This window comes from Balaenoptera musculus, chromosome 16 (assembly GCF_009873245.2).
Source record: "Balaenoptera musculus isolate JJ_BM4_2016_0621 chromosome 16, mBalMus1.pri.v3, whole genome shotgun sequence".
Classification (NCBI taxonomy): domain Eukaryota; kingdom Metazoa; phylum Chordata; class Mammalia; order Artiodactyla; family Balaenopteridae; genus Balaenoptera; species Balaenoptera musculus.
In genome coordinates, this window is record NC_045800.1 from 2,947,784 (window position 1) to 2,975,152 (window position 27,369).

The 27,369-nt window shown below is 49.8% G+C and overlaps 1 protein-coding gene across 1 annotated transcript in view; it reads right to left on the bottom strand.

The window, feature by feature from the left end:
* MGMT (O-6-methylguanine-DNA methyltransferase) overlaps nucleotides 1–27,369 on the bottom strand; it is a 283,219-nt gene that overhangs the window by 24,354 nt on the left and 231,496 nt on the right. Inside the window, exon 3 of the mRNA XM_036827727.1 lies at nucleotides 20,402–20,562. Within this exon, the coding sequence (XP_036683622.1) occupies nucleotides 20,402–20,562 (161 nt within the window). The remainder of the gene's footprint in view (nucleotides 1–20,401; nucleotides 20,563–27,369) is intronic.

The window sequence follows — 27,369 nt, forward strand, 5'->3', positions numbered from 1 at the left end:
GTCAGAACCATTTTTTTTGTTTGTTTTTTTAGATTCCATATACGTGTTACCATAAGGCATTTGTCAAAAAGAATAAATTCTAATGTACACAATTTAGAAAAACAAAATGAAAAAATGAAAAAAAAAATCAGGAACCCGCAACACAAATTTTATTACTCCTTATAGAGACAATGAGCAACTTCCAGGAGCAATAAACATCTGCGAGTTTTAGAACAGCGGTCCCCGAAGTCCAGTCTGGGGAGCTGCAGCAGGGTCCCTGAGACCTGTTTAGGGGGACTGTGAGGTGAAAACTACTTTCACAGTAAATACTAAGGTGCTATTTATTTGCCTTTTAAATTCTCATTCCCCCAGAAGTACACAGAAGAGTTTCCCATAAGCTACACGATGTGTGATAACAACAGATTAAATGCAGGAGCAGCTATGAGAATCCACCTGTCTTCCATTAAGGCAAGCATTAAAGAAACTGGCAAAAGTGCAAAACAATGCCACTCTTCTAAGTGTTTTTGGTCCTGGAAGATAGAGGTATTTTCATATAAATATATTATTTTTGATAACATGCAGTGAATTTATTATTGTTACTTTAGAAAAAATTAATACATTAAAAAAATTCTTAGGTTTAATTTCCAACGTGGTAAGTGCAGATAGATAAAGCGCTTGTAACCCAAAGCCCTTTGGGGTCCTCAAGAGTTCTGAGGAGGACAGAGGGGTCCAGAGGGTAGATGACCTCAATAAAGGGTTAAGGCGGTCCCTTTCCACGCCTGGAGAGGCCGAGCAGGGCTCTGAGCTCATGAAAAGCAATGCCCCCGTGGGCTCCGGCTGGCCCTGGGCGCACCAGAACACAATCTCAGAGCTCACCTCGCAGAAGGACTGGACTACTAGCCCTCGGAAATGAGCCTCCTGCCTCATCCACTGCGGGGACGTGACGCTCTCACCTGGCGAGACTGGCGCAGGTGAAGTGGGTTCAACAGCCTCACAGCTGCACCTGGGCGTATTTGTATTCACCTTCCCAATAATTAGAGCGCCCGAAACTTATTTAACAAAAGAATTATGCCTAAGACTTTAAGCTCAAACTTAAGAAAGCCTACAGAGAAATGATTAAACTGTCAATGTCCTGGTATGAACGTGAATAATTATACATTAACACCCTTTACCATTCAAATAATTGTCATTCAGCTCAAACCTGAATAACTGACTTCCGAACAGGTGTTAACGGTTTCTGAACAATACAGGAAATATAGAGAAAGACGCTGTATAAAAAAAAAAAAAAAAAAAGAAGAAGAGGGAGGGAGGGAAGGAAGGAAGGAGTTGACGGGTTATTGAGGGTCACTGTAAAAAAGGGAGTCAAAATCCAGCCTGAGCTTCCTTGTCCTAATTCCCTTTGACGTCTCCAGCCCCTGCGAACCTTATCTACCTGTGTTCTGCCTTGGAGCCCTCCTTTTTCTCCTTCCCCTTAGAAATACTTCCAACTTTCTCGGCTGGTTGTGCTGTATCTCCTGAACGAGCCTACCCCACAGGAAGGACATAACCCACGGGCACAAGCTTGTTAGCAAAACAACAGAAAGGCAGAAAAATCAGATTTAAATGATACAACATTTTCCAACATCAGTGTCCCTTTCTCCGCCCAGAGTCAGCGACAAGAGCCCTCCGTCAAATCTCGCCTACCCGTTTGTGGCTTTAGTCCAGAGGCAGATAAGGGACCAGTGGCTAGTGAATTTCAGAGCCATGCCATTTCATGCTATACGCCCCAGTGTTCTGTAAAAACGCATCAACGTATGCATAGCGGACCCCACCCCTCTCCAACCCAGTTCAGGAACGCAAGTGCACGCTTTCAGAGCTTCTAGAAGCTTTCTGCTAGCCCTCCAGAGTGTCCGGCTTGATTAGCACACATCTCGATGCTCCTGCAAAGTCTAAAAATACGCTTCCTTTTGAACCCACCATCCTAGGCCCAGCACAGAGGCCCCAGTTGGTGTCATTTAACTCAATCTCTGGGAACACTGGCAAATCTAAAGGGGGGGGGGCAGGTGAGTCTGAACGATCCCCACCCATGCGGCTTCTTGAGCTTGTCTGAAATAGCCCTGAGGTCTGTTAAATAATTTTAGCTAACTTTGGATGACCAACCCAACAGAAAGAAGCATAAGCCCTTAATTTCTTAATGAATTATTCTTTACCGTGGAACAGGGATTACGCCATGGAGAAGGCATATCATTACTGACAGAGCTGTCAGAAGGACAGGCAAAAGGAAAACTGGCAAGCTTTAATTTCTCTGCAGAGAAATGAGGGGCTCTTTGGGGATTAATCTCAGTATCAACATTGAGCCTTTGCCGCAGGGCAGCTGAAGAATTCAAAAGAAGTTGTGACTGAATTTTGAGTGATGGAATCTAGCTCCAATTGTGCAGGTGACTTTGGTTTCTCACCTATTCAAATGAGGACGAGGCTCTGCAGGGGCGGGTGAAGGGGGTAACGGGTGCCCTCGGCAGGGGTGATGAGCAGGGAAGGCGGGAGGAGGGCCTGGCCAGGGTACCCACTGTGAACACGCACGGAGAAAGTTCACCCGGGTAGACGGGGAAGTGGGGAGGTGGGAGGACACCCCCCCCCGCCCTCTGCTTGCCCAGCCCGGCGGGTCCCGGTCCCCTCCTCTCCTCGCAAGGACCAGGGCTGAGCGCAGAGAGGGGCTGCTGGGGCAGGTGGCAACCCCATAAGGTAACGCTAAATGCCTTCAGCCTTTTACACTTCGCATCAGATCTGTTCCCTGAAAAGTCAGTCCTCGCCTGTTTACAAAGGGATGAGGACATGGTCCCCTCCCTGCTCTGGGCAGGTAAGAGACCAAAGTGGGATAACCCCCCACTGTCTTCCAACCATCCCTGAGATTTTCTGGAAAGTGTGGGCTGGAGGCCAAAACGAGCAGAGCACAGAGCCTAGTGGGACACGGACAGTGGGCGCTGAGGCTGGTGACGGCCCAGGTGGAAGGACTGGATGCCCAGGGCTCAGGGAGCTCTACTTCATTCCGTAACTGAAGGCGGTACCTGCAACTCCCACAGGTGTCATGAGAGGGGTGCAGCTGCTGTCACCAGCCCAGTGTTGCTGCTGGGGAAAAACGGGCAGAGCCTGTGCCCAGCCCACTATCCAACCCTGCCCAGTGGCCGCTGAGGACCACTGGTATCTGGTAGGGTGCGCAGGACCCCCTTGCTGCAGTATGGGGATGACTAATGTCACCTGAGAAAGAGCACGCTGGCCTAAGTAAATAGTGATGTCCCAAACTCAGGCTCACACGGGAGGGAAGAAAGACCCATGTAAGGTGTTCGGATTTATCAATGAACTAATTGGCTTCTTACTCATTAATTCAATAAATATTCAATGAGCAGCAACCGTGTGGTGACCTCGCTGGTGGGCAAGCCCTTCGTGGAGCAGGCGAATGTCTGGCGTTCACACAACTGAACATAGTGAGAATCAGAGCAGAGCGCAGGCCGTGATGGAGAGGCTCCCTGGGCTGAGACCAGTGGGTGAGCAGGTGACAGGCTCCAGGCAGAGCGGGTGGGTGCCAGGAAGGAGGAGGGGCCGGCCCAGGGGTGCAGGTGGGACTGCAGAGCATGGCAGAGGCCACACGGCGGGCCGTGGGAATTCTGGGTCTTACCCGGCAGTCCCAGGAGACAGTGCAGAGTTTAAAGCAAGGGACGGCATAACCAAGTGGTCTTCTTCCAGGGCTGGCCTTAGGCCACAGGGCAGACAAAACCCCCTGAGCTCACCCAAGGTGCCCGCCGCAGCAGGGAAGCCCAGGCACAGCAGCCCAGGGCTGCTGGGGTCTGCCGCCTCCCGTTCTGCTTTTGTCCTCGCCACACGGTAGTGCTTGCCACTGGTGACCTGGCCTGCTTCCCAGGACCCTCACCTTTCTATTTGGAGTGTGGGTTTCTTCTGGAAGCTCCACTCATCCCAAGAAAGTCAGCATTCGATAAGGTCCTTCCCTTGGCCTGTTTTCTCACCCATTTTTTTGTGGCTGGGAATTTGGTGCTGGCTGTTGGCTGGGGGCCTCAGTTCCTCCCCATGTGACCTCTCCAAAGGGCTGCTGAGTGTCTTCACGACACGGCAGTTGGCTTCCCTCAGAATAAGTGATCCAAGAGGGCACTGGGAGATGCAATGCTTTTCCCAGCCTCGGAAGCCATGCCATCACTTCTTCCATACCCTGTGGGCCACTTGGGGCCAGCTCTGATTCAACTGGGGAAGGAGCAAGAGCGTGGACACCAGAGGTAAGGATCATGAAAGGTCACGGTGGAGACTGGTCATCCCACATCTCTTTTCTGGACAGCATCACGGCATTTCGTAATTCAGCAGGGAACCCTGGATGGACCAAAAGTCCTGACTTCACCTATGACTTTGTTAATTGACTACAGTAACAAGATGGCATATCACAACAGTTCTAAAATCAGTCCCAACAGTTTCTGCCATACCTCCCAAATTCTCAAAGTGAGCATCAATTATCTCAGGCTGGGAAAGTGGGTTTTAAACACGGAAACAAGATCTACACAGTCATAGAAAGTACCTCATTACATAGTTCTCATAAGCCCCATGATCCCCTTAAACACTACTGTGTTCCCCTTCAAATTTAGCAACTTAATTCTGAGTCTTTTCATTCAGCTGAAACTCCACCACTATATTATGAGGTAGGGGTGAGACAATAAGATTTTTCATTTTCAACAACAGAGACAAAATTGAAAATATTTGATTTTGAACTTTCAGTATCAGGTGTACATCTACCACTTAAAACTTTAAAAAGTCTCAAGCCATACATTATCAGGGGCTCAAATTCTTCTAGAAGTTTCTGCGAAAAATGACAATACCTCTGATTCCATGGAGTGGTCAACAAACTATCGCCAACTTCAGAACCAGGCCCTGTTCCACAGTAGGAGCCAGCAGCCAGACTCCCCCGCCCACGGCTCTGTGCGGTCATGGCCGGCAAAGACTGCCCTGCAGCCAAATGGACTCTCCAGTGCTGGAGAAGCACTTTCCGAAAGGGCTGTCAACACTGCTGGCTCAACAGGACACTCAGGAAAAGGCGGGGAACTGACACAGTGATTTTCAGATCTAGGAATACTGTTTGTTTGATACTCAGATTAATGAATCTCCAAGGCTGCACATCAGCAGCAGACTGGGGAAATAATAATTAATTAAATGAAGTACTCTATAATTAGATCACTTGCCTTAGTCATTCAACCCATGGCTACTGACACGGAATATGCGTGTAGCAAATATTTTCTCTTACTCTGTGACTTTCCAATTTATTTTCTTAATGATGTCTTTTAACTTTTGATAAAGTCTATTTTATTGCTATTTTCTTTCCTGGCTTTGTATTTCAGTGTTGTATGAAATGTTTGTTTATTCAAGTCATGAAGATATTCTCCATGTTTTCTTCTAAAAGCTTTAGAGTTTCAGCTTTATGTTAGGTACATGATACATCTCAAATCAATTTTTATGTATGGTGTGAGCTGCGGGTCAAGACAAATTTGTGTGTGTGTGTGTGTGTGTGTGTGTGATATCCAGTTGTTTAAGCACTATTTTTTGAAAAGATTTACTTTCCTCATCCGTCTATTTGGAGTCTTTCTCAGGGATACAATGACTGTAAAAGTGTGGTAAGCTCTAGTATGTTCTATTGCTCTAAGTCTTGAGGCTTGTGCCAGTCCCACAGCGTCTTGACTATAGAAGATCTGTCTTAAGTTTTAAAATCAAGTAATGTAAGTCCTACAACTTGATTCTTTTTCAAGGCTGCTTTGGATATTCCAGGCCCTCTGCATGTCCATATAGGTTTAGTATCAGCTGGGAATTTAAAGGCCTGATGGAACTGAATATAGAGAACAGTTCATAGAGAACTAACTTCTTGACAATGTTGGCTTTTCCAATGACCAAGGTCTATGCATTTATTCAGGTCCTCTTTAATTTCTCTCAGTTTTATATTGTTCAGTGGAGAGGTCTGCATATCTTTTACTAAAGTTAATCCTAAGTACTTTATACTTTGGACACTACTTATAAACATAATTTTAAAAATTTAATTCTTAATTTTATTATGTAAAATCAATTAATTCTTACATATTAAAATTGTATCCTTAACCTTGGTAAATTCACTTGTTAGATATTTTCAAAATTCTATAAGATTTTCTATGTAAACAATTTGCAGTCTGAATATAGACAGTATACTTATTCCTTTCTAATACACACACCTTTGTTCTTCTTACCTTTTTGCACAGAACCCTTTGTCCTTTTAAATTATCTGTTTATTGTAGAGAATATACAGTAGGGTCTGGCTTTTTAAATCCAGTCTGTTTATCTATGCCTTTTAATTTGAAACTTAAGACCATTTACATTCAATGTACATGTCGGTATGTTTGGGCTTGAATCTACCTAGTACCAACTTGCTATTTGTCCCATCTGTTCTCTGTACTCCTTTCCCTCTATGTCCTGCCTTCTTTTAGATTACTTTAAAAATTAGTACTCTATTTTACCTTCTGTACTGGCCTATGAACTATTCACTTTGGTTTTGTTTCTTAGCGGCATTCTAGGATTTATGATATGCCTCTTTATCAGTCTTCCTTCAATTAATATGATAACTTGCTCACAGTAATCTAATAACTGATAGCAGTATATTTCCATTTTCCCAGTCCTACCTTTCGTGTTACTGTTGTATTTTACTTCTATGTATATTATAAACCCCAAATTTATTATTATTCATTTTACTTTGAACAGTTAATCATTTTTAAATGAAAAACAAAAAACAAACTTTTTTTCATACTTTCCCACAAACTTTCCATCTCTAGTGCTGTTCATTCCCCTGGGAATTGTTCAACTTCAGTTCCCAGTAGCTCCTTGTCAGTCTCAAGTGGTTCCCCACGCACATACAATAGCACTCTGCAACCGACTCGAGAGGACACCACGCCGAGTTCTGAAACTCTCTGTGTAGCTCCCTTTTCTCCAGTACTCTGCCCGCAAATTCCAGCCACCTGGACACTGGGACACATGTGCTAAAGTATTTGTAGCATCACTAGTTGAAAAGGCAAAGAATGAGGAGAACCCCAATGCCTACTGACAGAGGATAGGAAACAAATAACAGCACGTCCATCAGATGGGATTCTACATGGTAGTTATAGTTAGTGAAGTATACCTACAGGATTCAAAACAGACGAGTCTCACAAAAATGCTGACTGAAAGAAGCAAGTCACAGGGAGACATCAGTATTATTCCATTCATATAAAAAATGCAAAACACGGAGCCGGGCTGGAGGAAGGCAGACGTGGCCAGGGAGGGCACGTGGGACTGAGCGGTGCTGGCAGTGCTCCATTCTCAACCTGGGTGGGTACATAGGAGTCCTCTCTTTTTTGTTTATACCTCACAAATCCTTAATGAATATTCTTTTGTCTGAAGTAGCTATTTCATAAAAATCATGAAAATACCAACCTGTCACCAATGGACTCAGCAATTATTCTTCATGAGGCCCTTGAAATTGCTCCTTTCTCTCATATGATAAAAAATGATTCAAAAGGTATTTATTTACATAGTTTTCTGGCTTTTCCCCCGACAATTAACTTTTAAAACAAGAGAGGGAAGACGACGACGTTTCCAGCATCTGGATTCCATGCTCGTGGCGTCCCCTCCCTTCCTGACCCCCTCACTCCCTCATCCCTGTGGCCTGGTTTCTATTTCACAAAGCGATGACGCCCTTCCTTGACGGTCTAGGGAGTATATCTCTCTCTCTATATATACGGGATATACTTACAAACACACACCTGCATACTTCCCACTAGAATATAAGCTTCATAAGACTCAGAACTTTGTTTAGTTTGTTGCTAAGTTCCAAGAGCCAAAAAGAGGGCTTTGCTTATAGCTCAATAAATATTTGCTGAATGACTGATCAACTGAACTCCTTTCTCCGTGGCCTGGCCTAGGGCTCTGCCAGAGAACGGCATCCGCATCCCCACCCTCCCAGCTTCACTTGGAAGAGGGTGACATTTATTTACTTATTTTTATAAGTCCAGGGGAAGGCATTCAATAGATATGTTGAACTGAAACTGAATGATTTCTAGGACTTCTGACCCTAGAGTATAAAAAGGAACAACCAGTCAAGAATCACTTAACCGCAGCGTCCAAGGCAGCTGGGAAGTGGTTATCCTGCACGCTTCCTTCCACACGCTCTTTGGAAGAAAGGGCCCGTGCGCACTTGGTCCGGGATGGGGACGGGGTGGGGTAGGGCCGCACACCTCCCAGGGTTCTCTGCAAAGCTGGACGTTTCCTGAGACCCCGCCGGCGTCCACAGACTGGAGCCCTCAGGTGCGCTCTGAGAAACACCAGCGTCCCACGAGATGCCAGCAGGGAGAGGCGCCGTGGAAGGTTGTTTGGGCAAGTCAGGGCATTTACTGACCATCTTCTGGACCAGCCACATATTGAAAGTTCTGAGAATTCCTGTCACAAAGAAACCTGTTTAGCTTCGTTTAAAATTTCTCAAGCTTTTTGGTCATGGAATCTTTTTCTGGTGAGGTATCTACTAACATCCAGTAGAACTTACGTTTTACCCAACTGGCCTAGAACAGGTCCCCCTACAGTTTAAGAGGAGGTCTGTTCACGTCTTCCGAAGCCCCGCTTGGGCTCAGCTGTCCTCGGGCCCCACAAACCCTCCGCTTTGCAGCAGCAGCAGCAGCAGGGCCGAGGGAGTGATGGGTGCGGGAGATAGTCCCCTGACATCCTTTCACCTGCGGTGGGTGCGGCAATGCCGTGGGCTCCGGGGAGCTCCGCCACCCAGTGGTGGGCGGGCACGAGGGCACACGTGGCACTGCCTTTATCAGCTCAGTGAGGGGGGCAAGGCTGACAAGTTGTAAGAAGTTCTCCGAGAACCACCACGTGTGCTGAGAGAGAAAGCTAACACACCTCAAACACCTCAAATCTCTCACGTAAACTCAGAGCCTGAAGTTTTCTCTCTAGGATCCCAGATTAAACTGGATGAATTTAGAAACCCGAGGTTTAGAAAAGCACTCAGGCTCAGACACAGCGTGTGTGCAGCCCTGGGCAGGAGCGACAGGGGTCCCGAGAGGTCACGCGCAAGGCCTCAGAGAGGGGCTCCAGCCTTGAGGTGCAGGCGGTTTGGGGACTGGCCCCGGGGCAGTCACACACCTCGGGATCCAGGGCCTGTGCAGACCTCTGTGCCAGCGTGAACCCTTCCCAGGAAGGGGCTCTCCGGAGATGTGCTACGTAAGATCCCACCTTCCCTGAGGCCCTCAACCCTCCAGCCCAGACAGCAGGAACCAGTTCCACCAGCAAAGACTCTTCCTCTGGGTGGAGGGAGGAGCGGGGCCTCACGGCAGGCCTGATGCGACTTCACTGAACAGCAGAGAGCAACTCGGTCAATGTCCACACGCTTCTGCGACAGGGGCAGAGACGAGACGGAGAGCCGGGCGGAGCTGGGGCCGCCCGGGCACAGGCTCTGGGGACGCAGCCAGGCGGACGACTGGGCGCAGCGCGGGGGCCCCGGGCCAGGCCGGAGGCTGCCTGCGGCCGCGCACTCACCCAGGAAGTATCTTGGAGTCCCAGCGCGTGCCCAGGGTGGTGTGTGCTCTAGAGATGCAGCAGTGCCTCAGCCAACGGCTCCCTGCTTTTCCTCGGAGGCCTGGTTCGCTACCAGGGAACGAAGCGTCCAACATAACCTTCGTTGATTATGGATACCTTTCCCATCTTCTCCTTGCAGGAGGAGGAAGCAACAGGGAGGCAAGCCTGCCAGTTTTCTCAGAGACAAGGCACACCTCTCCGCACACGCCCCCGTGTTGACACCTGGCTGGCCCGCTGGCCCCGTCCTCTCGCTTTCCGTGCTGCAGAGCGAGAAGCCACGCTTGGAAGGATGGCCCAGTCCCCGGCAACTGAACTGAAGATCAGGGTTCCCGGCCACGAAGTGCGTCCATGGTGCTGGCAACAGGTCCGGCTACACTTCACAAAGACCTCCAGCCTCGGTCAAGGGCGGCGGGCCTGCGTCCCCTAACATCGTGCTCTCTGGAGCAGACATCCCCGACACAAACCCCAACACGCCCACGTATGTGTTCCACCAAAGAAGGACGTCCCACAAGTGAAGAGTCCCCGGGAAAGGAGGAAGTGGCGGCGGGCCTCGTCTGCGCTCGTCCGCAAGGGACACCCAGACCCAGGAACGTCACGCAAAGTTCCAAAAGCGGGCTGGCACGTCCTGCACTCATGCACTCCTTGTCACGTTCACGGGGACCGGGCTGGGTGCTGGGCTGAGGACAAACACAGGTGCAGGGTGCCACCTGTGACCCGCGGCGAGCCCCATGTCTGTTCACCACCTCTCTGACCCCCGCCCTCGTTCCCCCCACTAGAATCCACCCCATCCGTAACTGTATCCACGGCACGATGAACAACGGCTTCTGGTGCTCAACCCACATCTACGAGGCAGTGAACGACAGGACAACGGACCGGGCGCCGTCGGAGAAGAGTCGGGAAGAGTGACCCCTCTGGGCCCTGGGAGGCCGAGCACGGCTGGTTCCCAGCAGGACCGAGTCAGGTGGGGGCCGCCCCTCCCCCTGGAACCCTCCCCCTCTGCTGCGGCTCCGCGTGGCCCGCGCGCCGGGGCAGGCAGTATCTCAGAGGCCAAGCCGGAGGCGGTGCTCTGCGGTCGGGGTGGAGCGCGGTCAGCCCAGGCAGCCAGCTCCCTTTGCGAGCTCCGCGCGGGGAGATGGTGCCGGGCGCACTCCTCCCCGATTCCCCAGGGCAGCGCCGGCTCCCCCTCGCTCCAGCCCTGCAGACCACCGTCAACCTCCACGCTGACAGCACGGCTTGTATTAACACAAATGGGGCCATTAATAATACTGAAACGCGTTAGCTTTAACCCAAATAAACAAGACCACTAGTGAAACCCTAAACGCGACGAATCCCGTATTCTAGAAAGGGAAGCACACCGGGTGGAGAGTCAGGGGCCCCCAGCCACGTGTTAACACTGAGAGACCTTGGGAGCCGTGCGTGCGCGGGTCTAAGACGCAGGCTGTGACGAACATCAAAAGGTGTTAATGGTTTCAATATTTATCTGCTGCAGGGAAGCACTCTAAAAAGGAGACAGAAAAAAAAATTCTGCTAATGGCTGTGTCTTTGCCATTAAAGTGAAAAGCTTAATGCATCTTATAATCAGAGGACAATTTGCAAATCATTAAGAGAAATGTAAAATTCCATTAAAATACAAATCAAGAGACTCTCCCTGGACTAATAATCTTTTGGATATTATTTTGCATTTCCCTATTTCTGTTCCAACACCCAGGCCCCACAAATGATTGGTTCCTGAACATGGTCTTTACCACAGCCTACTTCTTTAACGAGAAACCGAGAGAAGCATAATCTGCTATTCAGAGCAGGTACTAATGAAGAATTCCATATATTCTGAAATTTAATTAAAACCCCAAAGATTTCAAATTAGATGCAATTTGAAATGCCTGGGGCAGAAATACATGCACTTGCGTGGCGAGGGTACCACACTGAAAGTTGATACCGTAATTGGTCTTGATGTATTTTTGTGTTGCCGGGCTGAAGCACAGAACTCATAACCATATAAAAATTCTCTGTAGATTACCTGCTCATTGAAAATGCCATCACTCAGGTAGTTCTCTACTAAATTACCATGCTACTAAAATGCACAAAGTGATTCGGAGAGTAGAGTGGCACAGCTGGCCGACGCTGCCAATGAGTTATGCATGCGTCAGTGCGGCCTTTTTTCTTAGTAAAATATGCTCAGTTGAATATTAAAATATAATTGGCATTCAACCTAAGTAGCTTAAACCATTTTGTTATCTTCTTTTAAACCGATTTGGCTCCTCCGCAGTTATTTTCAAGGATGCGATTCACAAACTAATGATACCATCATATTCAGCGAGATTTGTGCTGTTTTACATTTGTCATAAATAGGTGCAGTTTCTACAGCCTGCTAGGGATGGCCTTTAATATTAGCTGCTCTTGAACATCAAAGGCCTGATTCTTGAAAAAAAAAAAAAGGGGGGGGGGAACATGCGATTTATGTTGGTTCTTGCATATTTTATTCTACAAAGAGGAAGCGATGCGAATTCTCTCTGAAAAGTATACCTCTTGGCCAAGCAATGAGCCCCGGGTCTCCGAAGCGCGGATGCTGGGTCTCCTTCACACTGTCTGAGGACAGGCTGAAAGGGCATGCTGCTGCTGGACCTCGCAGCGCAGCTGAGGAAGGAGTGTGTGTTTTTAGAAAAAGCAGACAACGCCCCCTCCCCCCGAATCCGGGACACGTCCTTTACACGATGTGTTTGTGTCATGACAAACAGCAGCACTCAAGAAAGGAAAAAGTAGTTGCCGTAGTAACAGAGATCCTGTATACAGTGATGTTGGCTGAGAGGCAGGGCTCAGCAGGGATGCTACTTCCCAAAACATTACCAACATTTCCCTCAGTAGTTTGAGGGCAGGAAAAATCTGAGTATAACTCAGTGACCTACTGAAGAGCTAAACAGACTCTTCCTCTACTTCGTTCTTCAGTTTCCTTCTTCAGAAGCACTTTATTATGTGGCCTTAAAACATCACACGATGCCCCAGCAGCTGAGCCTCCAGCAGGTGTGCTCTGCCCTGGAGATTCCCACCCCTCGTGGTCATGAAAGCCACACCAATGGCCTCACACCTCGCAAAGTCAGATGATTCTTCTCCACGTCAACACCTCACTTTTCCATTCTGACGTTTGAAACGTGACCTTCAATAAATCTTATATTCTGAGTCATCTTGAACATGAGGGTTGCAAGTAACCCTATGTGATAGAGCATTTAAATTAAGTAATAGTTTTTACACTTTGGGATCCTACAAATAGTTTGACGGCATTACTGCCATTAGTTTTATACCAATATGTGCACATTTAACATTGGTAACATAGTCCAGTTCTATACACCGCTGTATTAAAATACCATTTTCTCTATAAACCCAGGCAGTAGAGATGATTCTATTTATTATCGCTGGCATGATATCAAGATACATTAACGTTGCCTGTACAATGTGGACAGACGTCCTGTGACAACAAAAATATTAATTTAAACATCCTCTTTGGAAGCAGCACATGTATAATAATGACTACAGTTGGAATAAAAATCTTGGAAGGACATTTAAAGTCGGTTTGTCACTTTAAAATATAGGCTTGTTAGAAGATTCTTAATATTCAAAGCTCATTTCCAATGAAAAATTATTGAAGAAAGGGACAATGTAATTTACTTACCCTAGCAGGCAGAAAGTTGATTCTCTACTCCTCTTTTGAGGTGAAATACACCCAAATCCAACAGAGGACCTTGCAAGTAATATCTTTCTAAACGTGTGAACGTAATTAGGGTGACTTTTATTTTTAACAGGCACTTTCATTGGTATGATGTTTAATTGCTACACTACAGGTAACAGTCATGTTTTAATGTGAATATTTTCCCAAAAAAGCAACACTTGTAATAATTTCAATTTTAGGTACTATTTATTTGTAATAGAGGCCCCATTACATCTTACAAGGTTTGAAAGTAGCTGACTTTCAAACCAACTTTTTGGTTACTGTTTGAGCTTGGTTAAATTATACTGTGTGACCCCAGTGGCGTTGAGGGAAGGCATTCTCGAGTTCAATTTTTTTGCCTGATTTATGGAAACTTCAGGGAACGCAGGCTCTGACCACCTCTTAGACTTAGGAGGAAACTTCCACTGAACTAGGCTACCCAGGATCCCCTGGTAATTACTGATCAGTCAGAGGGCTCTTTGCACAGGGACACCAGGCATTTTCTCGGAGACCAGCAGGCTGTGGTTCTGTTCCAGCCACGACGGCACTTCAGGAGCTGGTATCGACAGACTAAATTCTCCCCAGCAGGAGGGGGGCGGGCATTTTACTACGCTTTCTCCCTAAGGTAAGTGTAAGGCGACTGTTGGGTATGTGAATATTTACACTCTGTCACCGCGGTCCCAGGACAAGTTCCACATTAGGTATGCGGAGAATCAGGTCAGCATCCAGAACCTGGAGAACCTCTCTCCCCTCTAGTGGCCACTTCCACTGCTCATGGGTCTCCAGAAGAATCTAAAGCTTCACTCAGCTGGCTATTTCAAAGAAAAAACACATTTTTGGCCAAAGTATCGGGACGCCTTCTGAAGGCTCTGGTTAGCTTTGTGCCGACACTCTACCCTGGGGTATCCTGGCAACGTGCCGGCACCTGGCGAGGCTCTTCAGGCTCTCGGGGGGCATCGTCCCGATGTGCGTCCACACCCGGCAATGGAGGTGTCGACGTGCCGCCTGTCTTGCCCAGTCTTTCCAACTCAAAGGTGAAGGATACACGGGCTCTCCCGCCTTTTCACCTGGCTATGTGCAAAGCTCCAAAGGCAGGGAGACAGGCACACACAACCTAGAACTTATTTAAGCTGTTGATTACAACAGCAAAAACACTTCTTAAATATGCAGTTACGTCTCAAACAGAATCATTATTAAATTAGGAGTGTTAACCTTCGTATAGAGTGAAGCACGCAGCAAAAGCACTTAGAAGGGCTAGATCCATTTTAATAAATTCCTTTAAAGGCAATAATGCTCAAAATAGCACATAGGTACATATACTACATATACACACATATACGTGTGTGTGTATGGATACACAAACACATGTGTGTATGTGTGTATATATATATAGTTGCCTCTTGTAAGATTTTAGAAATTATAGGCATACTATTGTTAACAAGCTCTCTAGAGCATTCTGATACATACCCTCCCAGAAGAAGGGCCTGAGCCACCAGACTAACCTGAAGAACCTGTTTGCTTGAACGAGTCATAGTTGAAACTTTAAAGACTCTCTCCTAGTTCAAGATGTGGTTACACAGTACAAAGAATAAACAAGTCCTAATGACAATTGCCAGGCAGGAAACTGCATAAAAATAAAATATAAAAAATAATGAACCTCAGACATAATCGGAACCTTAGGCTCTTTGGCCCGTGGACTTCCCAGTACACCGGAAGGCTGCCATGAGCTGAGGAGAAGAGCTCCTAGCGAAGCGCACTGACTGCTTCTGAGCTGGCCGGGCCGGCCTCCCACAGTCCCACCTGCTGAAATGACGCTCCTTCTGCCCAGGCTGGGAGCCCCCAACCCAGAGAAACCCTCAACCTGGGACACAGAATTCTGGGAATCGAATTTTTGTTCCACTGAGGGGCTGGAAGGGATGTAATACTCAAATAAGGGCAGGGGCCAGGCAGGCGGGAGAGGATGACGAGCCCATGAAGATGCTCCCGTCCACTAGGAAAGGGACGCATGGCAGCTGCTGGCTCCCGCGAGAGCCAGATGGAGGGGCCGCCTGGAGAAAAGCCGGGCTCTCCTGAACGGCTCCGCAAAGGGACGAACGACGGCGTGGGACCGGCCTCCTGGTCCTAGCGGGGAGGGATTCTTGGAGACAGGTTAATGAAGCCCTGAAGGGTCAGCAGCAAACAAACGAACATCCTGATGAGGAAGGCAGCTTGCTCCCCACCTCTGTCGCCCCCAGGACTCGCGCTACACCCCGTGGATCCTTTGCTTCCACCAAGTCCTGCCTTGCTCTTGTTCATAAACATTCCCACTTCTCTCTTTTCTCTCATGGTTCTAAACCACACTGGATTTTACTCTCCATGAAAGAGGTGATGGGCCGCTCCTGGCAGTGGCCTCCTGTATCGACTCGAGACCTCCGACCACCTTCCCGGCACCTTGAGCTCCATGGCCTGCCACCCGCTCTCAGGCTTTTGATCTGGCCTTTTCATTTCACCTTTCCCAGCCTCAGCCTTAGAAGGCCACAGACCCAGATCTCCACGTCTATTAGCCCTGAAAAGCAGCTCAGCAGCTCTAGGGTTGAAAGAAGTACGTTCTCACCAGCTGTTTCCTTCCCACTTAATTTAAGTGCACGCCTTAGCTTGTTCTAATCAGTAAAGGGGCATCGGAAGGTTTATAAACCTTCCAGCCCCACCAGGTAATATCTCAGCAAGGCCAACAATTTTTATAAGCCCTCATTTGAAAAACAGGGGAACAGCGATGGCTGTATCAACCAGAACCTGTACAGCGTCTCCTGTTTTAGCTGTTTTCTCTTTAAATTGTCATTCTTTTTTTTTTTTAATTCAGGAAAAATATCAGTACAAACTGCCTGAAAGCACAAAGCTGCCTCCTGCTGTGGACCTAGAAGGGAGCCTAGGAGAAGACGCTCCCCTCTCCGCTGCAACACCCTCCGAAGGCTGACTGGGCGGGCTTTATGGCGTGTAAGGCGACACGAACACCAAAGCAGGCCTCCAAGGGCACTGAACGAAGGGGGCTCAGTGGGACTACATTTAGGACACAGTGGGGAAATTAATTCATTCGCCCTGAAAGGGCTTTTCCCCTAACTGACTGGTAGGGTTTTCTAGAGGCCCTTTTGAAAGAGGGTTCGACAGGGATACAGAATTACAAGATTCCTTACAGAGTCTCTGAAATAGAAGTTGCAAAGAAACTTCCCTCTAGCCAGCAGGTTTTAAAAAAATGCAGATTTTACTACTGTCATGCAGCTGGATTTCATAGCTACAAGCTAATAGCTGTGACGAAGGAATTATTAAAGTGTTAAATATTTCATTTAAAAGGGAACATTGCAGTCACTTTGAAAAGAAAACTCAGAACTCATCGGTTGAAAACCGTCACGTGTGAGACGGCACAGGGAGGGCAGTCAAGGGCCTCCACACCTGCCCGGGGACAGCCTCCTGTGGTGTCCTCAGCACAGGCCAGGCACTTCCCCAGCGAGGGCACTGCAGGCTGGCAGGAAAAGCACAAAGCCGCACGCTTGGCAGGCCTGCCGCCCATCGCCTGGCCACGCCTGCCAGGACGGTCTTCAGGGGCAGAGGGAAGGAAGCGTCTACACACACACATTCTGGGTCTGAAAGCAGATCTTAGCTTTTTGTAGGCCTGCTGTTCTTGAACTCATTGTGAAATACTGTTTTCGGCACAGTGCTTCTTTAGTCATTCCAACGGCTTTTGCCATCGATCTCTAAGGCTACAAGTATTAAGATGTATATTATACAAAGAAGCTAAAATTTTTTTATAAGTAAATATAGAGAATTGAGGGAGTATTCACAGAAAATAAGTTTAAATGATAGTTTATTATGAAAGAAACAGTAAGATTTATTTCAGGAATCATGGCTTCATTAAACAACTATTTCTTGGAGAAAAATGAATTCAAAATAAACAAACCTGACCTTTTTAAGAGGCTATGTTATAGGGAGGACCCAACCTCCCTAAATGCTTCACTGCGGACAGCTAGCTCATTAGCAAAACACAAACTCCCTTCACAAAACTCAGAAAACAAAACATTAATTTGTTTTTGAAATTAAATGAGTAAAACAACAATCCCACAAGGAATTAGAACACTTCTTATGCACACTCACCTTTCACTTTCATTTCTTCAACAGCACCGTGAACCTCACCCCTACCTGCGGCCTCTCCTTCCCACAGAGAAGCACCACCTGCTGCGGCCCAAGAAAAAGGCAACCACCCAGGCCTCCAGGCTTCTGGCCAGGAGGGACAGCTCAACGGTTCCCTGTCAGAAATACCCAGATAATTAACTTGTTCCTACTCAGACTTCAGAAGTCCTCCAAGTTAAGAAGTTGAATGATGTGAAATTTCCAATATTTGACGTTTTAACCTACAAAATGGCAATTCCATATGGTTCAGCTCAGCACCGTTTTGTGACCAGCCTAACAAAACAAATAGACGGAGAGCACCACAGTCATCTGGAGGAAGGAGCCTGAGAGACGAGCGGTCCTGCCCGAGCTGAGGGGCCTTTGGGCAGCAGCAGGCCAGGCCAGGCCAGGCCCGGGGTAGTGGGACAGACAGCGCAGCCGGAGCAGAGGCCAGAGCCTTCCAGGCCGGGCTCCGGGAGTTACCTGTGGAAGTGCTCAACTCAACGAGGAGCTCAGTTATCACTGCGCTTCTAACCAAGTCGAAACAGGGAGGTCTGCTCTAAATCTCAGAGGAATATGATGAAAAATGACACCCAAAAGGATGTTAAACGTGTTCAAAATCTGAGATGCACAGAAAATAGCATTTGTCAAGAAAGCATTTATTCCACAATAAACGCATCCATTCCTCCCCGTTTGCAAAGGTTTCTTTTCTTGTGTTGATTCACAGCTTCTAGAAGCTCTGGGGCTGCCAGAGCACTTTCCTTGCGTGGGCCTTTTCCGCTCACCACAATTTCACTGGCTAAGGGACAGAGAGAAAGAGAGCAAAGCCAACCACCACTGGACAGAAAGGGATGTCACCACATCTGGGGGTTAGTGCCAATTAACTCCATGTTAGCAATCATATTACAACCATCTACCACCTCCCTTCTTAAAATGTAAAATCCCCACACCTGGTCCCTGCCTGGGACCTGTGATTGAGCTAAATTAGAAACACGTGGCTGGCACATGCTGCTGCGTGGGAAATCCTGGCCCTACAGCAACCACTAACTGTCAGCAGGCGGGCCTAGCCTGGGGGACCTCCTGCCACCAGGGGGGTGCGAGAGGCTGCCCTCACCCCAAAACCCAGCTGGAGGGGACCTGGCCTCAGTAGTGAGTGCCCACCAGCACTGCAGGGCTTGCCCAACAGGGGATGGGCTACTGGGTGACTGGACGGACTTCATCCTTCCCCAGTGCCTACCTGCAGCTTGTCCTGGTTGCCCAGACTGACCCTGACCATGACCATGACCATGACCAGCTGGCAGAGGAGATGGCCAAGCTCGGGCCCAGAGCCGGAAGGCGGGGGGCAGCAGGGTGAGAGTGGTCCCAGCTCTCTTCAAGCACTGAGGACAGGACTTCAGGATTTTATAAGCTCAACCCCTGCTGACCCCCTCATTAGATCATACAGATCCTTCCTGACCTGGTTTTGTAATTTCTCTGCTCTGAAATTTTCTAACCCTTAAATTTCAGCTCACTTACGTGATAAATGTAAAGAGAAGGAGAGCCGCTTGGCCAGTTCTCTCCTGCTCCTGCCAGAGCAGTAACCCCCAAATGGCAACAGGAGATCAAAGAGTTCACTGTTCCAAGGTTCCCAAGCCCCTACTGTAAAAACAAACCCACAGCAGGACCCCCATCCTGCGCCTGGCAAGGGGGCGGGGCACACGAGGAGAGTCACCCACACCCTCCACTCAGCCCGGCGACCTGAGGTGCTGGTTCCGAGCAGGCGGTCAGTGCTGGGCAGGGGGGCGACGCGGCCACAGTACCACCTCGGCCCACGAGGGCCCCATTCTCGGGGGCAACAACGGAGGGTCTCTGGACATGAGTAGGGCGTGGGGCAAAGACCCACTCCAGCTCTCACGCCCTGTCCTAGAGACGCCCTTTTAGACGTTCTGGGGCTCCCAACGGAAGACACCGTCTGGAGACAGCCCTACGTGATGCAAGGGGGCTGACGTGGTACCCTGTTCAGCTTCAGTTCATTACGAGCAAAAACGTCCAGGGTCCTACCTGGTCACTCGTCGGACCTTGTCAGTCAACTCAGCTATTAGCTCACCTGGCTTCAACTTTCCTACCTGCCTTCCCTGAACCTGCTCCACCTTCAAGTTCAGTTTTGCTGAAACCACAGCAGCAACTAGAACCATTAAACTTACTGAGCGCATTCCATTTTGAAACTCAAGATGGCTTTAAATTTACCTCATCTAAAATCTCACGGGTAATTTTTTTTCCTCACGTGTATGCATCTATATGTATATATCTATATGTAAGTATATACTCATTGATATTAAAATGACCATGAAAAAAATCACTGTGCGAAATAAACCTCTGGTATGTGTCTAGAATGATTTTAGTTGCCATAATTAAGCCTCAAACAAAAGCTTACAAAGAAACGTCTGGGAAAGTGTTTTTCGGTTATCGCAGACTTTATCTGCCATCAGCACACCGCGTGTAGACAGTAAGTTCATCCCTACAATAATTCATCCCTTGCGAATACAATATTTAACGATGGTAAGTTTGAGGGGTTAAACGGAAAACTTATTCAAGAAGACACACTGACCGAGTGTATGGAGTGGCCAGCTGTCCACGCACGAGCCTCGTTCTCTGTGCTGTTGGCAAGCAGATAAAGTTCACAGTAAGCTTATTGAAAAACTTACTGCCGTTCAGATGTGTTCCCACGTAAACCTTTCAGCCAGCGACAGTCAGGAGTCGATCTACGTGGATCATTTGTATTGCCTTTGCCAAGAATTACGTGACCACGTGCCAAAACTAACACAACCACTTGGAACGGGTGGAGACTGCGCTCCCCTATCCGTTCAGTGCGGCCACACGCCGCCTCTGTCCAGACGATGCGAAAACGCCACGTCAGTGTGGTCGGTAACCTGAGCTGGGAGGTCGGTGGCAGTCAATAGGTCAGCCCCCCTGAACCAAACACTGCGAGGCGGCCGAGGTACTGACCTTGCTGGAAGATGGGATGGTGAAGAGCAGGCACGGGCAGCTCCTCGAGGGCCGCGGGCTCGTGGAAATAGGCACCCAGCCAAGCTGCACACTGCACCAGGGGCTCCGTCACGTCCTCTGGACCTCCGGGCCGCTCGGGAGGAGCGGGGGCCTCCCCGGGGCTGCAAAAGAGGTAACAGGAGCTGATTCAGCCTCTAGGCCCAGCGTCCACACGACTAGAAGCAAACAGAACACGCCCACTGCCTCTAAATGGGTCAGCCTGTAGCTGCCTTGCAGGTGTGCACGTCTCGCCTAGGTGTGCAACGGGCGCCAGGACGGCAGAAAGGTGCCGGCGGGAGGACGGGGGCCGCGGCCGGGGTCGCCCCAACCCGCGCTTCCACCTCCAGCTGTGAGGACACGATCTCTGGAAAGAGGCAGTTCCCGGGAAGGATGCCCGGTACCTGAGCTCTTCTATTTGGGGCTGAGTGTCTGCAGTCACCCTGCAGAGCAGGGATGTGAGGGTACAAGGATGACAAGCAAGGAAGCAACTCCAGGGGGAGTGTGTCTGCCCATTCCTGAGACTATCACCTGCATCAGTTTTGATCTGTAGAATCACCAAGTACTCATCTTAAAAAATATTTTCCAGAAATATCGATACCCTCAAAGCAATTAGCCTGCAGGCACCCACCCCTCCCACCACATTTCGACGACAGACCAGCACGGTTACATGTGCTCTGTGGCTTTGAGCTGGCTTCCGGGGGACCCCCTCCGAGTTCACACTGGGTCTCACGCTTCAGAGAGTCTACTCTGTGCGCTGGTCCCTCTGCGAGTCTCATTTCAGTTGCAGCGCTGTGACTTCCGTGCCCGGGACTTCTATCTGGTTCTCTTCTGAGTCTTCTCGTTCATTCACTGTGGTCACTGCGCTCCCTTTTATCTCCGTGAGTTTAAACCAACACATCTTAGACTCACTTCGGATGGTCTCACTGTTTCTTCTACTCGGGGTGCTAATCCTTCTGTTTGGGGATCCTGTGGCTCCCCTCAAGGAGTTGACTTCTCACCTTCAGCAGGGGCCGATTTTCAGGGAACGTGCTCCGCTGGACTGAGAAAACGTCCCTCTGGAGAGGGTTCACTTTTGCTGCTTCTGAGCCCCCGAGTTTTATGATGGATCCAGCTTTTCTTTTAATTTCTGAGAATGACACAGCCACAAAAGCACTGGCACCAAGTCGGATTTCTTCAGATGCCATTCCTTCCTGACCTCCCAGGCCCTGCACAGACGGCAGGCTTCCCTGCACTTTCCAGCCTGCTGGGCGGGCTTTCTCTCGTCTCCTTCTCAGAGGCTGCAGCTTGAGGCTTTTGGGGGAAGGTGGGAAAAGCCTCCCCCCAGCATCCCGAGGGCGGTCACGCAGGCCTCAACCGACAGGCCGCCTCCTTCAGTGTACACTCACCACCCTTACGAGGGCCCGACTGAATATGCGAGGCCACACCTGCTTGGCGACGCGGCCCAGCACAGGTAGGACGGATGTGGCTGAAGCGCCCGGGAACACAGGCCTGACCTCACCTGCGAGAGGAGAGACACGCCAGTGTCTGCAGGGCCTTACAGATTCAGAGACGTGTGCACTTCATCTGCAAGCAGCGGGGAGCAGCTGAAGACCTTTAAGCAGCGTCTCATAAACAACCCTGTGCTGGGGTCTCAGTCTCTCAGTCACGGTGTTCTGTAGGTCTAAGCATCTCCAGAGGTCCTTGGATCTTCCCAGAAATAAGCCTCCTTGGATGGGATCCACTCTCTTCCACAATGGAATGAGAGGTGGGTCAGGGAAGGCTTTCTAAGCATGTGAATGTGAATGGCCTTAAGGAAGGAACCAGGGAATGAATGGAAAAGAAGAAATGACCCCTTCAAGATGACCAGGGAGAGAGGGACCACTGAGACCCCAGCTCTGTAGAGCTGGCCAGTTGGGCGATCCTGCCAGCAACACAGCTGGACTGGGCAGGCCCAGGCCTTCTCCAAGTTGCCAGCTTCTAGGGGTTGCTGGGAGAGGGCCTCCCCATGGACAGGGCCCTCAGTTGGCCCTGAACTGACAGGGCCCTTTCAGGGTCTGGTCAACAGGGGACCCTGAAGGATGGGGGCTCACTCCACAGGCAGAGAGCGGCGTCTAGTGGAACAGGTGGCAGAATGGCATCTTGGAGACACTTCTGGGGATGGAAAATATCTCATTGCCCTGACTGCTCTCCCCATTAGGACGTCTGCCCACAGAAAGGTGGGGAACTTCTATGCCGTGCTTGGCTTAAATATTTTTCCACGTCAGAGAGAAATTCCCAGTGACTCTCTTGCTCTGTCCCCTACTCACTCAGCAAGTAGGGGACAAAGCAGAGCACACGCAGCCCTGTGAGCACACACGTCACCGCGGGGCCGTGAGAGGGCAGCGGCCCAGTGGCCCACGCGCGACACCTGCTCAAACCGGGAGTGAGCAGAGCTAAGGGGCAGATGTCACCGCCCTCGACCCACGCAGGAAGCAGGAGAGGGACCGGGACACCTCAGGACCGGGGCGCCAGCCACCTTGGCAGGGCACCTCCTGCAGAGCCGGGCGGGGTGGGGTGCTGGTGGGGGAGGGCAGCAAACACGGGTGCCACACAGGCCTGGGTGGTCTCCAGGGCTTGAGGGGCCTTCTCGGCCATCACACCCTGCAAACGGGGCTCCCTGGGTGGGGGGCATACAGTCCAGGAGACAGGCATCTTAACCTGGGAGGCAGGGGGCTCTGTACCCACCAGTGACCTGCTTGCTTGGGGAGTTACAACCTCTTACTCAGATGCCCTGGTTCGCTCAGGGGTATCTAACAAAGGTCACGGAGCTGTGGGCATCCCGGGCGCTGCCCACGCTGGTAGCCGTTTCCTCTGGGTTGCTAAGGGAACTGAAATGTGAGCTGTGTTTCCCAGCATGTCCCACTCTTAAAAGGATACTTGAAGAATTTTTATAGTAGTAAAATTCATCTTAAATTGATTTTTTATGCTTGTGCTAAAGATCTCAACCTCTGATTTACTCTGTAGTTCTCCTTTTTAACTCTTTCTCTATTGGCATTAGATAACTATTCATGGGTGAAATGTAATTAAAACAGCTTTGATTCTGAAGTAAGGATTTATGATACTACATTTAAAATGAATGGCATTAAACACACACATAAAACCAGATTTTTAAAGCCATGACACAAATTTCCATTTCTACAATAAAATGAAATTTATTCTCTGCCCTGCCCTCTCCTCCAACCTCGCTCTGCTCGTCCCTGAAAGCGCTGTGGTGTGACAGTAGCACAGCGTCACTAACGGCCGCTCTCATTATGGAGGAGTTTCTCCAGGCTTCCTACCCACGAACCCTGAAACCCCGATAATTATGGGCTCCGTGGCCCACACTCATTTAAATCCCACATTCACGTCTCCCTGGGAGCCTAGCAACTCACCTAACGCTAAATGCACAGGCCTGTGGCCACTGCTTCCGGAAAGCACCACTGAGTGGGAGCCCGGCCCCCAGGAGAGCCGCCAGCGCGGCAGACGGAGACGAGAGAGAACCGTCCCGACGTCCGCAGGGCCGGTGCAGAGCCAGCGCGGCAGACGGAGACGAGAGAAAACCGTCCCGACGTCCGCAGGGCCGGTGCAGAGCCAGCGCGGCAGACGGAGACGAGAGAGAACCGTCCCGACGTCCGCAGGGCCGGTGCAGAGCCAGCGCGGCAGACGGAGACGAGAGAGACCCGTCCCGACGTCCGCAGGGCCGGTGCAGAGCCAGCGCGGCAGACGGAGACGAGAGAGAACCGTCCCGACGTCCGCAGGGCCGGTGCAGAGCCAGCGCGGCAGACGGAGACGAGAGAAAACCGTCCCGACGTCCGCAGGGCCGGTGCAGAGCCAGCGCGGCAGACGGAGACGAGAGAAAACCGTCCCGACGTCCGCAGGGCCGGTGCAGAGGCGACATCAGGGGCAATCCCCCCGAGACCTCCCAGGACATCCTCAATAAAAGTGATCCTGGGACTTCCCTGGCGGTCCAGTGGTTAAGACTTCGCCTTCAAGTGCAGGGGGCGCGGGTTCAATCCCTGGTCGGGAAGCTAAGATCCCACATGCCTCACGGCCAAAGAACCAAAACATAAAACGGAAGCAACATCATAACAAATTCAATAAAGACTTTAAAAATGGTCCACATCAAAAATATCTTAAAAAAAAAAAAAAAGAGTAATCCTGAGGCCAATATTGTGACACTGGAACCCTTTCGCTTTTTTTTTTTTTTTTTAAACTTGGCACAAGAGGGCTGGCTAGTGGCTGGAGAATGAATTTGGCTTTGTTGAGCTTTTTAACGTAACAATGGAGAGCCTGGGTACGTTTATACAGCAAACATAAAGTCACACATGGTTTGGTTTAAGGGTTTCTTCAAGAAATACGCAACTGTCGGCAACCCCAAGGACCCTGTAAGAACAAACAGGGCAACAGTGTGCCACCTTCGGGGACGCTCCCGGAGCCTCAGTGTGTCGGAGAGCCCTGTGTGAAGCTCTCCTGGAGTCGTGACCCCTGAGAAGCAGCCAGACCCATCCCCCTGGGCTTTGGAGAAAGAACGTTCTGGTGCTGAATTGCATTTCAGATTTGTTTTGACATAAACCTGTCCATCATTCCAAATCAGGACACAGAAAAGCAGGTGACATGCTCCAGAACAAACTTCGGAAGTGGTTTTTTTTGGTTGGTGTTGTCGTTGTTTTAAAATTTATTTATTTTATTTAGTTTTGGCTGCGTTGGGTCTTCGTTGCTGCACACGGGCTTTCTGTAGTTGCGGCGAGCGGGGGTTACTCTTTGCTGCAGTGCGCGGGCTTCTCATTGCAGTGGCTTCTCCTGCTGCGGAGCATGGGCTCAGTAGTTGTGGCACACAGGCTCAGCAGTTGTGGCTCGTGGGCTCTAGAGTGCAGGCTCAGTAGTTGTGGTGCACGGGCTTAGTTGCTCCACGGCATGTGGGATCTTCCCAGACCAGGGCTCGAACCCGTGTCCCCTGCATTGGCAGGCGGGTTCTTAACCACTGTGCCACCAGGGAAGTCCCTGAAGTGTTTTTAATAAAGCAGGCAGTGATGCCTTACCTAGATTTCTCAGGAGAACCCACGACTTCACAGCATTAGATACATGAGCACAGAAGGTATCAAAGGAAGACCGTCCATCCCACCTGCACGAGGCTTGCACTTCAAGACCCTGGCATGGAGGAGAGCGAGAAGGAAGAGTGACAGCATCACACCTGGGGAAGCGGAGGACTAGAAGGTGACCGCGCCAAATTTAAATGAAATGGCCCTGAGGACAAGGGTCACGCGCACGGGAAGCCCTGCCTGGCTCTGCCGGCCTCCCCCAGGGTGCGCCGCACCCCGGGAGGCTGAGCGCCGGCCCGGGCTAGCGAGGGCAGGGCTGCCTGCTCAGGTGCCGCAGCACCAGGAACCTGCTGGGCAGCAGGTGAGTTGCCGTGGCGGGCAAAGGACGCCAGGCTGGCTGAAGCCATCAGAAAGTGCTGCTCAAGGTCTAACCCCGCATGGAGGATGGCTGCGCACGTGGCAGGCCGCCCGGAAGGTGGGAGGGGCGTCCCCAGCTCTGTGCCCTCCGGTCTGTCCCACACGACGAACGTGCTCAACACTTTAACCCACCCAGCTGGGCAGGAGGTTTGGGTGTGTGGATTTTGGGGTGCCTCAAGACTTCACTGGCAGCAAAGAATCACTAAAATGATCATAAAATCATAAAGATGTCACGTACTTGGGCTTAAATCCCATTTGATGTAAGAAAACAGGCCCAAAGTTCCGAGTTCCTCCCACTTGGCGGGCACCATCCGTTACACCCAGCGGGGAGACTGTGTAACACGCCGCGCACTGGCAGGGCTGTGCCTTCCAGACTCTCTGTGTGGCCCCAGTACCTTTCCAGCATCTCTCTCTTCATGGGATGAAGCAGCCTTATGGTTGAGGAACGTTAACTGGTGATGCCAGAGGGTCACCTGAGAAAAGAGATGCCAAGACTCATATTCTTCTGAGTCCCTCTGGAATCTGGCAGGGTGACCCAGGTGTTGTCCTTTAGCAAGGCTGGGAGATTAGTCCACAAGGAAGCATACGGACTCTCCAATACAATCTGAGCGTCAAGAAGCGCCCATAGCCTTGGCCGCGCACAGCAGCTCAGACCCCCTGAGGATGAGAAGCCTCGCCTCCTCTGGCTTCCAGGACTCGGCGTGGAGGGCAAGGGCCCCCGGAACTCCAGAGTGGGGTGCCACACCTCACAGGCTCAGGAAGGTGCACATTCACTGCAGAAACTTATAACTGCAGTTGAGGTGACGTTATAAACATCATGTGGACACTCTTGCTAGATAGCCCTGGTAAACACACAATTATGTCCAAGTTAGTGGAGGCTGGTAGAGTCTCTCGCGTTTACATCTGATGGATGTGTCCCACATTTAATTATACCTTCTTGCTAAAGCTCAGATGCTTTTCTTCCAGTGGTAGGATTGAAGACAAATAAATCATGCTACCTGCTTTCAATAAAGTCCTTTTTTTTTTTTTTAAATGAGAAGGCTGAATAAAGGCTTTAAACTCTATATTCCAACCAAATTTAGTGGTTTGATTCCATTCAAGCATTTACTCAGGATCCATTAAGTACCTGGCTTATTGGCAAGAGTATTGACTTGGGGTTTATAGTCCAACTGGGCAGGCTGGGAAGACGAAGGTAAAACAGACAGGTATCTGCCGCCCTCCTGATGGCTGTGCTGAAGGAGCCCTTCCCGGCCTGACTGGGACTTTCACACGCCATCGCCATGATGAACGAACAATGAAAGTGACGGTTCCGTGACACTGCCTGGTGGCCAGCAGCTGTTTGGGCAATAACACCACGCGGGTGTGACAGAGTTTGTGCAGTTTGAACATTCTAGAGTTATATTAGGACACAGAGTAGAAAAAGGAGAAAGTGCTGATGCCAGTAATAAGAAACACAGATCTCAAATGATACAACTA